General features: G+C 43.6%; 1 protein-coding gene across 5 annotated transcripts in view; it reads right to left on the reverse strand.

The window, feature by feature from the left end:
* Window positions 1-657: 657 nt before the first annotated feature.
* The window catches only part of NAXD (NAD(P)HX dehydratase), an 82,885-nt gene continuing 65,847 nt past the window's right edge, over window positions 658-17,695 (reverse strand). For 4 of the 5 annotated variants that reach the window (XM_050948893.1, XM_050948874.1, XM_050948883.1 and 1 more), the window contains 2 exons: window positions 12,750-12,870; window positions 658-1,066 (listed from right to left, as the gene is read on the reverse strand). In XM_050948893.1, coding sequence (XP_050804850.1) covers window positions 916-1,066; window positions 12,750-12,870 — 272 coding nt within the window. In that variant the 3' untranslated portion in view covers window positions 658-915. Of the gene's footprint in view, window positions 1,067-12,749; window positions 12,871-17,695 lie in introns of those variants that run through there. The other variant, XR_007773782.1, reaches the window with a different exon arrangement.

Below are 17,695 nucleotides of genomic sequence, written 5' to 3' on the forward strand. Positions count from 1 at the left end.
ATACATACAGTAATGTGCTCAGAGCTCTACACCAGCAGTTTGAGTTATAACTTGTTCTGAGCTGGCATAAAAGCACTCAACCTTCTACCACCACTGACATTTTTGACCATTTAAATATCACTAGTTCCTCACCACACCTAGTACCTTTTCTTCAAATGATAAGGTTTCACATTGTGTTCCATATTCAATTTTAGTCTAGAGCAGTAGATGGAATATACAGTAAATTATTTCAGCTAAACATAATTCCTACCGTTCATGCCAACACTTCTAGAATAAATCCTTACTCTAAGGGGGTTCCCCCCCCCCCGGCTTTTTAAAACGAGAGCCTCTGAAAAACGAAGAGCAAGAATTTCAAAATCAGATATTGCTGCCTCAGTGTCTAAGAATGGGCAAAGGCAACCAATTACATTCAAAATTGAAAGCAACTCCCAAGCTTTCCCTTTCCAAAGAGGCAAAAATATAAATGAAAAATGAAGTGCAGTAGCTAATTCTAGATACAGAGTCTAATAACAAAAACATGACAACCTTGGTGCAAGCCAAGGAATTCCGTTCAGCTGGTGGAAGAATTTTACTTTCTTCTTAAGTATCAAGTGCATTTTTGCAGTTCACACACACACTTTAGTTATTGCTCAGTAACTATGAAAAAGAACAGAGGAATACTTTCACTTTAGTTTTATTATATTATATAACAGATCTGCAACTACAGCATATTTCAGCCAAAACATTTTTTGTATTCCAAACTCTTAAAAAATTATCTACATTAATCATTTTTTCTATTTAAAAAAAAATATCTACCTAGCATACCAATGCTGCTACAGCACTTGAAAGGGGGTATTACTTATGTATATTCTACTGTAAATGTAATTACTGTTGTAGCCATTGTTCTTCCTTTCCTTCCACTCTGCTGCTTTGGCTTCAGGTTTCAAAAAGTTTGTTAAAAGCTGTTCCAACTTCTGAAACCATATCAGATGTAGTCATTGAACGTCCACATTTTTGAAAGGCCTGGTTGTTACATTGCCTTGTAAGAGAACAAGCACCAAATGCAGCCACTAGAAAAGGATTTTGACTAAAGGAAAAAGGAAAAAAATATCATGTTAATTTTCTTTAAACACTTACATAGGGGAACCTTGCACAATCCCAAAAGGTAGTGGCTTATCAAGATGGAGGGTTGCAGTAAAAATTAAATTCAGCTGGAATACACTACTGTCTTGTTACTGAATTTAATATTACCATAATTTATATGCATGAATGATTTCTGTTATGAATTCTGAGATTCTTCAGTGCTTCCATGTACCTTCTTGATACCTACATTTTCTATAGCTGTAAGAGTTTCTCAATGTTAGAGTGAAGCACATTTATCCTTATTTACTACCTTATACTGGTTCTTACATTTCCATATTACGGACCCTAATTAGGCTAGAAATCCCGTTGTGAAAGTTTCTCCCCCGCCCCCAGTGATATAGTACTCAACTATATGAAAAGTAATATTAGGACAGAAGGCCAAGATAAAAACAGACTTGCTTTAGCGTAATGGGGGAGTGCTTAAGTCCATTCCTATCCTGCATCTGTGTATGACATTTCTCTTCTCTTTCTTGAGGGGAGGGGGAGGGATTTACATTTGTTAGTACGAAATCTCTCCTCCTTCAAGTGCTTGCTCATGTCCATTCCAAAGTAGGTGAGTGCTCGCCCTGAGCAGAGCCACCAGAAAGTTTTTCCCTTAGTGACATCTGTCGGGTTAGTTCTGATGCCACCTGGAGTCGCGTGCTCGTAGCACTGGCATAAAGGGGCCTGCCACCCCTTCAATTCCTTCTTACCCCCCATGCCAGTCATTGGAACTTCGGCTCATCCTTGCAAGTACCTCTCTCAGTACTGTTCTTTTATTGCCTGTACATAGTTATTTGTAGTGGTTAAGTTTCAGTTAGTCTGTTAGTAAGTTAGTTAGATTAGTGGACTGTGCTTTATGCGGTTAGCCCTCCTCCGGCACTGGGGCATGCCTCAGTCCCTGGGGTTTAAGCTGTGTGTGTCATGCCATAAGCTGATGCTGGTTAGTGACCCCCATTCCAGCTGCCTCAAGTGTGTGCGGGAGGCCCGCGTGCAAGAGCGCTGCAGGATCTGTAAAGGGTTCAGGCCCTGCACTAAGTCACAGGGACACCAGGCTTAAGCTCTTCCTCATGGAGATGGTACTTCATCCTCCCCCAGAGCCAAGCCAGGCCAACTTGGCACCAAGTACTTTGGCCTCAGTAAGAAGCACACCAGCTTCTCTTAGACAGATGCAATGCTGTTCTGCTCTGGCACCAAGGAAAGACGTTCCTTGGGCTTCTTGGTATTCCCGGCCCCAAGAGTCATCCCTGGTGCCAAAGAGGACCACTCCTGCAAGGGACTCTTGGCACCACTCTCCTTGGTCGGTGCCTGGAAAGCAGCAGAAGAAAACTGACCGGGGGTGATCCCCAACACAGAATATGACCCGTGCCGGGCCACTCGGAGATACCTGCTGTACGGTGGGTGCTGTTGACTCCAGCCCCAGGAAGGGCTCCATTGAGTCTGGCACCTTTGAACTCTCCAACAAGAAAGAGCCCTTGGACAACTACCCTGGTGTTACCATCCACGCCAGAGGCAGCAAGAGAGGAGCCGTCGCTCCCAATACCACTGTCCCCACCATTTGGGAGTTGTCAGTGGCGGCACAAGAGGCAAGAGCTCCCATGGCACTGAGACCCCAGGTGCCGTCAAAAGGGAAAGGGGCCACAATGGCACAGCACCAGTCTCCTCCCTCCCAGCATTGCTCAACCGGCACGAGTGAGCACCGCTTCACCTTGGTCACCAGGAAGCATCTCCTTGGAGTTGGACTCAGAGGCGGCGTACACCTCTCTCAGGAGCCGACATTGCTCTGGTCTGTGTTACCCAATCGCTGACATGAGCCAGGGCATTCCACCGGTGGCCTGGCCACCAGCGCAGTGCCAGATGCCTCTACCCCCACTGTCACTTCCCTTGAAATAGGGACCAGGTTCTGGTGCTGAATTTCAAGATTTGGCACCGCGAGACCCATCTGGTGCCAAGGGGGAGGAACAATACCCCTTGCCTGTACAGGCTTCCTCTTCCTCTCCTGAGAAGGCAGTGGAGGGAACAAATATAGAACCCATCCAGGACGGTTATAGGGAGCACCAGGAGTGCCTCAAAAGGGTAGCTCAAAACCCAGGGATCCAGGTACAGGAGATTACAGAGTCCTCTTGTGTCCTGGTGGACATTCTTGGGGCATTAGGTCCATCAGGAATAGTTTTGCCTTCGAATGAGACCGATAAAGGCCTTATGGCAGACCCCTGAGTCCCTGCAACCAACAGCAAAAAGGACGGAGAAGTAGTACTTTGTTCCAGCCAAGGGCTTTGAATTCCTCTACACCCATCCTCCACCAGGATCACTGGTGGTATCAGCGCCCAACAAGCGAGAATGGCAAGGTCAGCAAGGTCCAACTCCCAAGGCCAGAGATGCCAAAAACTTAGACCTTTTTGGCAGAGAGGTCTGTTCAACTGCTAGCCTCCAGCCCAGGATTGCAAACCAGCAAGCGCTCCTGAGCCATTATGAATTTAATTCTTGGAACTACACCTCTCCCCCGCTATAATGCTGTCCTCAGGAGCCAAACAATCTTACCGCGTTATATTGAACTTGCTTTGATCCACTGGAGTGTGCAGCCTCCCCCGCTCCCCGAGCACTGCTTTACTGCATTATATCCAAATTCACATTATATCGGGTGGTGTTATATCGTGGTAGAGGTGTATATGGCAAAATTCAAGGGACTATTGCCAGAGGAGTCCAGGAATGAATTATCAGCTCTATTTGAGGAGGGAAAATTGGTGGCAAGAGCATCCTTACAGGCAGGCTTGAACGCAGTGGACTCTGCAGCCAGACTCATGTCTTTGGCTGTGATTATGAGAAGCTTTTGGTTTCAGTTCTTGGGCTTACCCTATGAAGTGCAGAAGACCGTACAACATCTCCCCATTGAGGGTCCATTGCTCTTCTCGGAGCAAATGCCAAACTGCACAGCCTGAAGGACTCAAGAGCCACCCTGAAGTCCCTAGGGCTACATACACCGGATCCAGCTAGGAAGCACTATAAGCCCCAACTGGTTGCTTGCTTCCATCTGCCACAGACATGACAAGACTATAGTAAGGGAAGGTGCAGAGGTTACAAGAGGAGACCTCCACCTCAGTCCTCATCTGCTTCCATGCCTGCCCCCATCCCAGGCAATCAATAAGGTCTAAGCAGGCCTTTTAATGGGATGCTCAGAGACGACATACCAAGACAATATATGGATCTCATTTCCCCCATTTTTGTGGACTAGTTATCCCACTTCTATCAAGCGTAGGTCTGCATTACCTTGGATCGGTAGGGGCTATGCACAATAGCACGGGGATACACCCTTCAGTTCAGTTGTTCCCCTCTTTTCCACTCCCACCCTCCATCCCTCCTTCCGGGGCCCTTCTCACAAGCAACTCCTGAAAGTAGGAACAGTGGAGGACGTTCCACTGGAATTAAGGGGCCGAGGGTTCTACTCCCATTATATCCTAATCCCGAAAGCCAACAGTGGTCTCAGACTAATTATGGACCTGTGACACCTCAACAGATTCATGAAGATGATGAAGTTTTGTATGGTCTCCTTTGCCTCCATCATCCCTTCCCTGGATGGGACTGGTATGTTGCCCTCGATTTGAAGGATGCTTATTTTCACATTTCAATCTTTCAGGGTCACAGAAGGTTCCTCAGATTCATCGTGAACCACGTGCGCTACCAATTTGCTGTGCTTCCATTCGACCTGTCAGTTGCCCCTCAGGTGTTCACGAACTGCATGGCAATTGTCACAGACTTCTTCAGAAGACAGGGGGTTCAGGTCTACCCTTTGCTCCATGACTTACGATCAGAGATCGGACCAAGGCCCAGTTGAATTCAAAATGTAAATTTAATACAGTCAACTTTCCAGGACTTAGGTCTGTTGATAAATATGCAGAAGTCTACTCTCTCCACCCAGTTCTGAGGATAGAATTCATTGGGGTGATCCTCAATTTGGTTCAGGCCAGAGCCTTCCTCCTGGAAACCTGGTTCTGAGCAATTAAGGTCCTCAGAGAGTGCCTCAGAAATCATCCCAGCACCACTGCAAAAACCTGCCTAAAACTCCTAGGACATATGGCATCATGCATCTATGTGGTGCAGCATGCGAGATTATGGCTCAGACCTCTTCAGGCTTGGCTGGCATTGGTATACATGCTAGGCTGACACTACCTGTAGACATGGTTGTCACAATTCCCTCTTTGGTGATCGTCGCCCTTTGGTGCTTGGACCCTCGGGCAGTACATGCAGGAATCCCATTCTTGAGACCTCAACCATCAATGTCTCTCATCACAGACACCTCAGCAATGGGATGCGGAGAGGGGAGGGGGGCTCCCTCAGAACTCAGGGAGCTCAGAGCAGTTCACCTAGCCTGCCAAGTGTTCCAACCCCACCTGGACCACAAGTGCATGTCAGTTCTTACAAACACCACAACGTTTTACATAAACATGCAGGGTGGTGCGCACGCTCCTCTCTCCTGGGCCAGAAAGCTCTTCACTTCTGGGAATTCTGCATAGCTCACTTGATCCACCTTGAAGCCTTTTATCTCCCAGGGATGCAAAACAAGCTAGCAGATCACCTCAGCAGATCCTTCTCCAACCACCACGAGTGCTCCATCCATCCAGATGTTGTGAAAGGCATTTTCCAAAAGTGGAGGAACTCCCCAGATAGATCTGTTCATGATTAAGCACAAATGGAAGTTTCTTCAGTTCTGCCTGTCCCTGAGTCAAAGTCTGGTGTCACTCACAGACATCCTTCTCCACCCTTGGATGGATCATCTCTTCTACACATTCCCTCCCATTCCTCTCATACACAAGGTTCTGCTGAAGGTCAGATGGGACAAGAAGCATCTTGTCCTGATAGCCCAGGCCTGGCCACATCAGCACTGGTTCACCCCCCTCTTAGACCTCTTGGTAGAAATGCCAATCTGCCTGCCTCCGTTTCCAGACCTGATCTCCCAGGACCACCTTCATCATCTGAACCTGGAGTCCCTTCATCTCATGTCCTGGAAGCTCGAGGGATGAATCCCACAGAAACAGTTTGCTCTGGGCCAGTTTCCAAGGTGCTTTAGGGAGCAGAACACTGTCCACTAGAGCAGTGGTTCCCAAACTTTAACAGCCTGTGAACTCCTTTCACTAGCTCATCAAGTCTCGCGAACCCCCTTTTGAAAATGAATATTTCCAGGGATTTTCTCCTGTACCTGGGTATAAATTATAAAAGCAATGATCTTGGAAATATAAAATTTGTTTTTATGACATGCTTATTACACACTATTTATTTTTTATAATTACAGTATTTTTATTACATTATGAAAATGGCAACACTCGTCCAAGATCTCACTTTTCCAAGATCTCACTCAAAAGAGTTCCTCCTACACAAGCATTCAGGTCTTGAGCAGTCCAGGCAAACAGCACATGTTACAGAAAAGCTTAAACTTGTTCTTCATAATAATTTTAAAAACAATACTAGCTGCCTATTCAATTTTAAAAACATCAAAAAATATTTACTTCCCTTTCTATTTCTAATAAGGAGTCTTGAAGTTTAAATCTCAGTGTGATAGATATGCTTGCTTTGATCTGCTTAGTTCTTGGAAGTCTAGGGGCTCCAGGCTGCTGGCCCCATGCTGCCCAGGATCCCTAGGGAAGCTCTGTCCGCCATTAGGGAATTTTTTTCCCCCGAGAACTCCCTGTAACATTTCGCGAACCCGTTTGGGAATCACTGCACTAAAGCCACTTTTCTGGCAAAGTGGAAAAGATTTTCAGTCTGGTCCACACGAAGGGTGTTTCACCTACACAGTCAACACTACCTTTGATTCTAGATTACTTGCTCCACTTGAAATAGCAAGGCCTAATGTTATCTATTAGGGTCCATCTAGCTGCAATCCCAGGTTTTCACCCATGGATGAATGCCCAATCTATCTTCTCAAACTCTTTCTATAGTCATTTTCTCATTCTACCCCATGTATGGCAGCTGCTCGCTCCCTCAGACCTCAACTTTGTGTTGGCAAGGCTAAAAGGACCTCCATTTGAACTGCTGGCAATGTGCTCTCTGCTGTTTTACTTATCCAGAAAGGTGGCCTTTCTGGTGGCCATTACTTCTGCCAGAAGGGTCTCAGAGATCTGATCCCTTATTTCAGAACCATCTTATACGCTCCTCTTCAAGGACAAAGTTCAACTGCAGGCACATCTGACCTTCCTTCCAAAGGTGGTCTCAATTCCATAATAACTGGGAAGCCACATACTAATAGGGAGGAACAAACTCTACTCACTGGGTGTTAGATGTGCGTTAGCCTTCTACATAGAAAGGACTAAACCTTTTTGAAGAATCAGTCCTGGTCTGGGTTACAATGAGCTAGAAAAGATCTATAGATTTCTGTAGCAAAGTAACAGTTCTGTGGTTCAACTAAAAGCAGAGGATAATTATATTAAACAGAACTTGAATTCAAGATTAAATGGAGCAGCACAGCCAAGTACTGTTCCCACTGAAATCCGCAACTAACCTATTGCTACTCCTCTTCTAGGTGTGGAGGCAGTGACAGCATTAGCCATCTTCTCCCCAGCAGTTAAAAGACTTCCATAATTTTGCACACTCAGATGCTGCCCTCTGATCAACAAGAATCACTTTAGGAATCCTAAACTCAGAAACAGCTAAAGGTTAACACCAGTAGGAATCTAGTTTCTAAAGCTACTACATATGCAGCTTATTGCATTAGCAAGCTCCAGAGAGGAGTCCTTCCTATATGTGGTGGAGGAGACTGCTCGATGCCCTCAACTGAGGTATCAAAACTGCCTCTTAGAGGGAGGTGCAGACTGGATAGTGGTAGAGGCAGATGGACCTCTCTTCTGGAGTTTAGGTCTTCTCCCAAAGGCTCCAGGGTTTGGGGAAGGCATGATGGTATTGAAACAGCCTGGACTGCTGAGTGGTTTGAGATCTGCTAAAACAAATTCCCAAAGACCAGAGTGTTGCCCTGGAGTCCTCAGGCTGTGGAAAGAGGAGTCCAGGTGCTCAATGAAAAGTTTGGGCCCTTCACTGGAAATGTTGTCTACAGTGTTCTGCTCCTTTCTCATGAGGCGAGAAGACTGAAACCAAGATGATGTTCTCATAATCACAGCCACGGTCATGGATTTAGAGGCTGTGTTATCAGCATCTAGAGCAGACTGCAGGCAACTAACTGGCCTTCAGAAATGAGGGACAGAATTTGGTCTCTCTGGTCTTGTGGCAGGTGTTCAATAAAGTGTGTGAATTTCAAGTAATTGTTGAAATCCTATTTCATCACCAAGGCCTGATAGTTGGCAATTTGAAATTGAAGAGCAGATGATGAGTAGTATTTCCTGCCTACTAAGTTCAGTTGTTTGGACTCCTCATCCAGAGGTCTAAAGCATATCTGACTGTTCCTTTTGCTGGCTATGTCCACCCTTAGGGAATTAGGGGTAGGATAGAAGAAAAGGTGCTTCATTCCCTTAGGTGGAATATAATTTTTTTTAAATCTGTCCACTTACAAGTGGGTAGAACTGTGGCAGGTGTTTGCCACAGAGTGTGAGCCGGAGATGATAATCTTTCCTTTGGGACTGATGTTAAAATACTCACTGAAGAGAGTGCTGGGACTCCTGGCCTTCTTCCAGGGGGATCAGGACAGAATTTGCCAGGCACTTCATGAGGTCCTAGAAGGCCCAGCAGTCATCAGGATGTGATGGTAGCAGTGGCAATGCTGCCTCCTCTGGAGAATGAGGACCAGCTGGCTTAGGAAGCGAGACCTCTTCAATCTGTGGTTCTTGCTTCTCCTGTGTACCATTTAATACTGACAAAGTGTGCGGTACTGGAGATTGGTTTATCGATACCTGAGGGTGATATGGTACTGCTGGGAGCTGAAGTTTCTTTTTTGATGACATCCTGAAGAACTGTCCTTCAGAGCGGCCCTGTGATTCCAGCAGGCACAATGTAGATGGGGAATTAGAGAGGGGGTCATCAAACATGGTCACAGTCCCAAGACGTAGGAGGTTTGGTTTGTTCTGGGAGACGCTCTTCATTAAATGGGCTCATAGGAGCATCATGGTATGGTATAGAGGTTAGGGAGAAGTAAGTGGGGGGCAGGCCTCACATATTGTTATCAGTACCAAAAGGTTGGAGGCTCAACTGAGAATTAGCGTGCAGGTGCCAGGGCTGTATTGGGGAGGAGACTATAATAGACCTCTTTGAAATGAGGGACTCCAGTTCATCCACAACTACGAGGTGCTCTGTGGAAAGGAATCTGGAAGGCGATGGAGGGCTATGATAGCCAGTGGCCAAAGCCAGGGTCAGGACTGGAGTGAATATTGGCCAGTAGCTGGTGAATGAAGTACTAACGAGTTCTCCGGATCTTCTTGGACCTCAGAGTTATGGTAAGATGATGATACTGGAGCATGTGGGGAAGGTGTGTGTGTTGCGATGCCAAGGTGTCAGATGGTACCAAAGACTACGGCGCCCTGAGGGTAGAGGGCTTGTCTATGTGGAATTTTTTATGAAGTACTGGTGTCTCAGTGGTATCCTTTTAGGTCTGTGAGGTCTCCTGATAAGTCTTTTGGGGTGAACCACCCCTCTGATTTGTTTCCCTGCTTGGGGAAGTATGCTTCTTTTTCCTGAAGGTCTTGGTGTCAAGAGCTGCTGACAAGGTTCCAGCAGACACTGGAGTGGCCCAAGAAGTTGAGGCTGATGTACTGGGGCTAGGGAGGCAACAGATTCATCTGGAGCTAGGAGAAGTTCAGTATAGTTTTCCTGTCTTTCTTGGACCCACCTTTGAACCCCAAGTAGACTGTGCACTTGAAGGAATGTTGGATTCACCCAAGCACATCAGGCAACTTGAGTGTCCATTGCTATAGGGAAAAAACCTTTGGCAGGTCTGATAGGGTTTGAACCCAAGGATTTTAGGCATAACCAACAGGATCTAGACATTAACTCCAACTTCTAAGGGATAAAACTATTCCCTCTCCCCTCCCCTCAGAGCACAACTGTGCTACAGTTGAAATAAACCCAATGAAATAAAACAAAACAAGTAAAGGTTCACAGGGAAAAGGCAGGAAGCTGAAAAAAGCAGACACCAAATTTCTCTGTCTTGAACTGCAGGTACTTAAGAAGGAAGCTGAGTAGTGGCAGGGCCACACGAGGCACTGCTCTTCACTGGTGCGGACCCATGGACACTATTCTCTGGTTAAGAGTGCATGGGCCCGCACACATCTTATGGAGGAGCACCCATAGAGACATATACCCAAAAAACTAAGAGTTCTCAAGAAACTTAAGAGTAAAATGGCTGAGCTGCTTCTAAAAATATGTAATCATTAATATCAGCTACTATACTGGAAGGCTATGAACAACTAATGGCTATTAGCCAGGATGGACAGGAATGGTGTTCCTAGCCTCTATTTGCCAGAAGCTGGGAATGAGCGACGGGATGGATCACTTAATGATTACCTGTTCTGTTCATTAGCTCTGGGGCACCTGGCATTGGCCATTGTCGGGAGACAGTGTACTGGGTTAGACAGACCTTTGGTCTGACCCAGCAGGGCCACTTATGTTCTTATATTCTAACTTGGGTCAGCAACCTTTCAGAAGTGCTTTGCCGAGTCTTCATTTATTCACTCTAATTTAAGGTTTCGCGTGCCAGTAATACATTTTAATGTTTTCAGAAGGTCTCTTTCTAAAAGTCTATAATATATAACTAAACTATTGTTGTCTGTAAAGTAAATAAGGTTTTTAAAAAGTTTAAGAAGCTTCACTTAAAATTACATTAAAATGCAGAGCCCCCCGGACCGGTGGCCAGGATCTGGGCAGTGTGAGTGCCACCAGGAGCGGCACGAGGGTTTTTGGCGCCCTAGGCGCAGGGCCAGCTCGCCAGTCCCGCGGCTCCAATGGACCTCCCACAGGCGTGCCTGCGGACGGTCCGCTGGTCCCGCGGCTCCGGTGGACCTGCCACAGGCGTGCCTGTGGATGCTCCACCGGACCTGCTGGACCAGCAGACCATCCACAGGGACGCCTGCGGGAGGTCCACCGGAGCAGTCTGCCACCCTCCCAAATCCTGGTGCCCTAGGCGACCGCCTAGGTCGCCTAAATGAAAGTGCTGGCCCTGAGTGCCACTGAAAATCAGCTTGCGTGCCGCCTTTGGCATGCGTGCCATAGGTTGCCTACTCCTGTTCTAACTGCTAAAAAAAGAAAAAGATACTAAGGGTGATGCTAGGATTTACAGACCCATGATTCGTACTTCAGTACCAGCAGAATAAGTAGCAATGATTATTAAAATTAGAATAAAAAAACCACACCTAGATGAAAATGATAATGAGAACAAAGAACTGGGCATCACGGTGGACAGTTCACTGAAAAACATCTTGCATGCACACTGGTGGTCAAAAATAGCAAACAATATTAAGATGAATAAAGAATGTAATAGAAAAATAACTGATAATTTTATAATACTCTGAGTCAATGGTATCCCCTAACCCAAAATACTGTGTTCAGTCTTGGTTACCTTATCTCAAAACAGATAAAGTGAAAACAGAAGGGTTTTAAAGGGAGAGGGGGAGATGATGAAAATGCCTAGAAGCATAAAGAAACTGCCACAAGGAGAGATTAAAAAGACCGAGACTCTTTAGGGAAAACATATAATAAGGTGCATCATAAAAAAGTATAAAAAATAACATTTAGTATAGAGAAAGTAGGTGGGATGATCCCATTTACACTCTCAAAAAAAATGAGGGGACATGCAATTAAATTTAAAAAGGCAACATTTAAAACATAAAAAAGGAAAAATTCTTTTTTAACATGGTGCACAACCTGTGGAACTGATTGGCACAATACACCATTGAGGCTAAGAGTAGAACAGGATTCAAAAAAGGATTACATAATTATATGGCTAATGAGATCATCTCCCATTCCTAAAGACAGGGAAAGTTATTCCATAATTGCGCACTTCAGGATTTTTTGTGATTTCCTTTGAAGCAGTGGTACTGGCTACAGAAAGGATATAGAACTATCTGGATCACTAGTCTGATCTGATAGGAATTATTAAATATTCTTAAAACAGCTGGTAATGACCTTTTATTTTAAAATGTTTTATTGTGAACCCAAATTACTTATAAGATTTTGACATATCCAAATGAAACGTTTTTAAGTACCTGTAACTAGTTTAGTTGATTCTTCGGTTAGTCTATTAGCATTTTACAATTTATTTATACATTTATAATTTAAATGACAAATTACATTTGTTGAATTACCTGACTGAACCAACGCACTCATCATCAATACACCACAGAGAGGAAACAAAATTATATAATTTGTATATTGTTGAGATTTCACTGCTGTACAGCAACTGCCATTTATTTAATATTACGTTTGATATATATTCTGTCTATGAAAATCATATAAAAACATGTGTTCTGTAAATAAATATTCTTGGAAATCAATTCAGGTTTGTATTGCTTTTCTGCCTTGTGATCTTGAGCCATTCTCAGGGTCAAGAGACAGTCTGACCTCATCAAAATCAGAACTATTACAATGACTATTGCCTATTCTACAACGTAAAGTTTGTCAGAGTGATCTATTTCAGTGGGTTTCTTAATAGCATTTCTACAGGAGTTGCTGTGAAGAATATGGGCTCATATGAGATAAAAGAACTAATGAAATCATACCCATTAGTTTTTTCTGGTCCAGCAAGAAATGCCCAGTGTGCCAAGACTCCAAGAGAACCTGAAAGAAGGTCCCCTTGTCCACCACATCTTCGGCTGCTTCCTTCATGACTGCACACAAGTACTACAAAGAAACCAAAAACAAAGGGTTATGTATACTTACCCTCTATTTACGTGACATACTACCATGGCTGTGAGGGTTGAGGAAACACAGGAAATGCAAGGTATGCTAGAACATTTCTTCTCTGAGGAGAGACATTGTCAGGTTAGAATTTACTTTAAAGAAGACGTCATCGCCCACTTCTAAAAAAACATCTTTCAATGATTAAAAGCAACATCATTTAAAAATAAAACTTTTTATCTAGTATGCAGTTTACTTTTTCCATTTCTCTCAGCATGGAAAATCGACTCTGTCTCTAGCCAATTTCACATGTAGGTTTTCATGCACTATTAATTATATTACCATAATGACCAGAAGCCTCACTCAGGGCTGGGTCTCCACTGGTATGAGTCATTGTACAAATACAGTGCACAAAAAAGTCTCTCACCTGAAGAGTTTACAAATCCGACGAGTGATTTACAAAGATGGAGCGGGGGAAAGAAATACAATTAGAAACCAATCAATCAACTAGTAGTGTGTGGGTTGTAAACACAGCTTGGAAATTTTTTTTTTTTTAAATAAAACCTACATTGTGGGCAAAATTTGATCAACGTATCCCTTTCAAAGGCCATAAATAATAATCAAAATACTAAGATCTTATAATATCTGCATTAACTGTCCCAATAAAAGGGGGTAGGTAATTTTTTAAAAATTAACAGAAGATTAGGGCACAGAAGTTTTCTGGGTCTCTTAACACACTGTAAACTCTCAGGAGAAAGGACTGCAGGTAAAATTTTTAAAAGCATCTAAAAGTAATTTAGGAGCCAAGGTCCCACTGAACATTAATGAGACTCAAGCACTTTGGAAAATGAGACAAAGATTCTTCTGAAATTTTTACTTTGTGTGCATCAGATAGCACTAATATTACCATGGATACCATATAAATTACATTAATACCCACTCAGTCTACAGATACAATGCTCAACACGAAATGATTGAGAGAACAATTTTTTTTTAAACAGAACATTTGTAACAAGTTTAATATCGGAATCCAGCATCCATCAGGCTATTTCAAGTAGTCCACACTTCCCACAAAAGGTTGTCTGCAAAACTAATTACATTTTATAGGAATGAGGAGAAATTATTGCAAAGTGCTGTTAATGTTCTGTTAACGTAGCTATAGAAATTGAATTTTCCCATTACTGGCCTGCCGGTGACCTTGGTAAGTCATTTCATTTCTCTGTACCTCAGTTTCCCCATATGTAAAATGGGAATGATGCTTACCTCCCTTTTATAAAGTGCTTTGAGATCTACTGATAAACTATATAAGCAATGGGTATTACTATTTTTATAAATGTTAATTGTGACACCTTTATGTTGCATTACTTTTGTGGGGAAGGAGATGGGGGGTGCTTTTTCCCTTTTATTTAGGGAAGAGATTGCTTGTGCTTAATAGGTTCCAGATAGCATTTAAAGTTATTTTCTTATGGGGGAGGAATAAGGGGGAGGGGGAAGGGCAAGTTCAGACCTTTGCAACTGAGATTTTCTTCTGTTCTTTGTCGACAGTGTTACTATGGAAAGGATAGGTTACAGTATTAGATTTTGCATTTTCACTCTGAAGGCACCCAGCTTCTTGGAATGAATTCAAGATAGTATGGGCGTGCTAACAGTTCAGCTGTAATCTAACTGCTACTGCCCACAGGTTCACTTTCCTCCATTCTAGACATACTGAGATGCAAGGGCTCATAAAGCAAATAAAAAGAAAACAAAATGAATTCAGACACATCCCCTCCAAAACCCCTCCTCCAGGCAAACAACCAGACTCACCTTCTTCTCTCTTTGTTGTTGGGCTATGGGGCAAGGGTCACAAAGCCTCTCCCAGATCGGAAGCAATTACTTGGGACATCAACCCCTGGCTCCCAAGTCTCTAAAGGCCACCTCTGGGTCCTGGCCTTGACTTCCCCAAGACCCCTGAACATTACTGTTCATCTAAAATATCTGAGCTGCTCTCACTTGAATTTTCTGCAAGAGGAACCACTGCACCTTTTTATTTAGAAAATGGAGCAATTTGCATGAAAAATTGGGGAAATTTATTTGCATGTGCTTAAACAATAGCATTTAAAATCCGGTTATCACAATCACACCCTTTCCAGTTCAGCTTTAAGGCTGTACTCTCTCTTTGTTGGTGGGTGTGGCAAAGAAATATACTATGAGCTCCTGTCATAAACAGATAAGTAAGAGTTAATAGAACAAAAGTACTTCATATCTCTTTTGCCTGTAAAGGGTTAACAAGATCAGTGAGCCTGGTTGTCACCTGACCAGAGGACCAATCAGGGGACAGGATACTTTCAAATCTTGAGGGAGGGAAGTTTTTGTGTGTGCTGTTAGATTTTGGTTGTTCTCTCTGGGTTCTGAGAGCGACCAGACGTGCAACCAGGTTTCTCTCCAATCTCTCTGATACAGGCTCTTATGTGGTCAGAATAGTGAGTACTAGGTGATAAGGCGAGTTAGGCTTATGTTTGTTTTCTTTATTTGCAAATGTGTATTTGGCTGGAAGGAGTTCAAATCCGTATTTTGCTGAAAGGATTTTAATTTGTACTTGTATACTTAGACTGGGAGGGTATTCCCAGTGTCTATAGCTGAAAGACCCTGTACCTATTCCATCTTAAATTTACAAAGATAATTTTTACCTTTGTTCTTTCTTTAATTAAAAGTTTTTTCTTGTTTAAGAACCTGATTGTTTTTTTTTATTCTGGTGTGAGACCCCAGGGGACAGGGTCTGGATTCAGCAGGGAATTGGTGGGGAGAAAGGAGGGAAGGGGGAGAGAAAGGTTAATTCCTCCCTGTGTCAGGATTACTTTCTCTCTCAGGGAGAGTCTGGGAGGGGAGAGAGGAGGGGGGGGAGGTGAATTTTCCTCTCTGTTTTAAGATTCAAGGAGTTTGAATCACAGTAATCTTCCAGGGTAACCCAGGAAGGGGAAGCCTGGGAGAGGCAACGGTGAGGGAAAGGGTTTACTTTCCTTGTGTTAAGATTCAGATAGACTGGGTCTTGGGGGTCCCCGGGCAAGGTTTTGGGGGGGACCAGAGTGTACCAGGACTGGAATTCCTGGTTGGTCGCAGCGCTACAGGTTCTGAGCTGGTAATTGAGCTCAGAGGAATTCATGCTGGTACCCCATCTTTTGGACGCTAAGGTTCAGAGTGGGGGATTATACCATGGCAGCTCCTCTCTCTCCTGCCAGTTGTCTAAGCAGTAATCCATCTGGGCTCATCAGGCCAAGCAACTGTGCTTTGTTGGTGTCATCAAGAGGGCATGGATTCATTAATCACTAATAACATTTTTGCAGATGCCACCACAACATGCCCAGAAGTTAATTTTTCAATCACTCCTCCCTCTACCTTCAGTTATGGATGCGTTTCTCAGTGTGTACTATCTGTGAGTCAAGCTTCAAAGGTCAGAGTTTTTTTTTCCATTAGCTGTGTGACAAAGGTGATATAATTTTGGGGAAAATCACTAATTCTGCTATTCTGAAGATAATATATCACAGGATTTTCACTGGAAGGTCTTGAACTCTTGGCAGGAGGCAGGATGGAAAATCTTCTGTTCAAAGCTTTTATTTTGGCCATTGAGTGGCAGCTGAGCACAAGCCCCTGCTTATCAGCCGTGTGTCACCATCTGCCACTACCTCACAGTCCCTTAGCCTGCTAGTCAGTTCTGAATTGCACAGGAAGCAACTGCTCTTCAAACTAAGCTAATTATAAAATTAAACTATAAAGTAAAAAGATTTCTGCAAGCCTCATATGTACACACCACCTAGAAGGTAACAAAAGTGCCCCCCCAAAACCATAAGCAGAGATGATGGGACACAAATCTGAGGAAGCTTCAAAGAAGCAGAATTCCATGTACGTAACAAATAATGGGAAAAGGTACCATCATCCTCACAAGTCTCAGTCTTAGAGACTCAGTAACTCAAGGTGTGTTTCAAGATAGGTTGATACACTGCAGTAAGTGCACTGCGAAAAGAAATAAGGCTGATGACAAGTATTAAGATCTGTGAACTTTTAAAATTAAAATAAATAAAAAGGAATAAAATACTTCCAAGCAACAACAAAGGCACAAACTGATGGACTAGCAGCGCCTCAGAGGATATGTCTTTGTCATGCTTTTTCAAAAATTTGGCTAGTTCAGTTGGCTAGTTCTTTGACCCCCACAAAGGAACCGCAGGTCACCTGGTCTTGGAAACAGGTTCTGCAGTACTAAGAATTTAGATTGGGGCTCTTCCCCAGAGGCCAAATCTAAGCAACAGATCTTTGTAAAAATGGACAGGGACGACCATGTGGTTGACCTTCCACATGCCCTGCATGGGACAGTGGCAGCTAGTGGCAATGGTGCTGGCCCATCACTGGACAGAGGTGGTAAAATTTATTAAACGGTGCAGAAAAGAATTCAATAAATATTTCTGTTCTGCATTTGGAAAGAACCAGGATGATGCACATGTATCATAAAAGAATAAAGTATTTTCCAGACCATTAGTTACTAAAGAGGATGTTAGACAAGAATTGCAAGGCATAAACATTTTAAAATCAGCAGGCCTGGATAACTTGCACTTGAGTCCTAAAAGAGTTGGCTGAAGAGATCTCTCACCTGCCAATGTTAATTATAATAAATCACGGTATACTGGGGAAATTCTAGAAGACTGGAAGAATGTTAATGCGCCAATATCCAAAAACGGCAAGCAGGATAATCTAGGTAACTACAGGCTGGTTAGCCTGACATCAATCCCAGAAAACATAACAGAAAAGCTGATATGGGATTCAACTGATAAACAATAGGAATATAAATGAATACCAG

The sequence above is a fragment of the Gopherus flavomarginatus genome, chromosome 1 (genome assembly GCF_025201925.1).
Source record: "Gopherus flavomarginatus isolate rGopFla2 chromosome 1, rGopFla2.mat.asm, whole genome shotgun sequence".
In the NCBI taxonomy this organism is placed as follows: domain Eukaryota; kingdom Metazoa; phylum Chordata; order Testudines; family Testudinidae; genus Gopherus; species Gopherus flavomarginatus.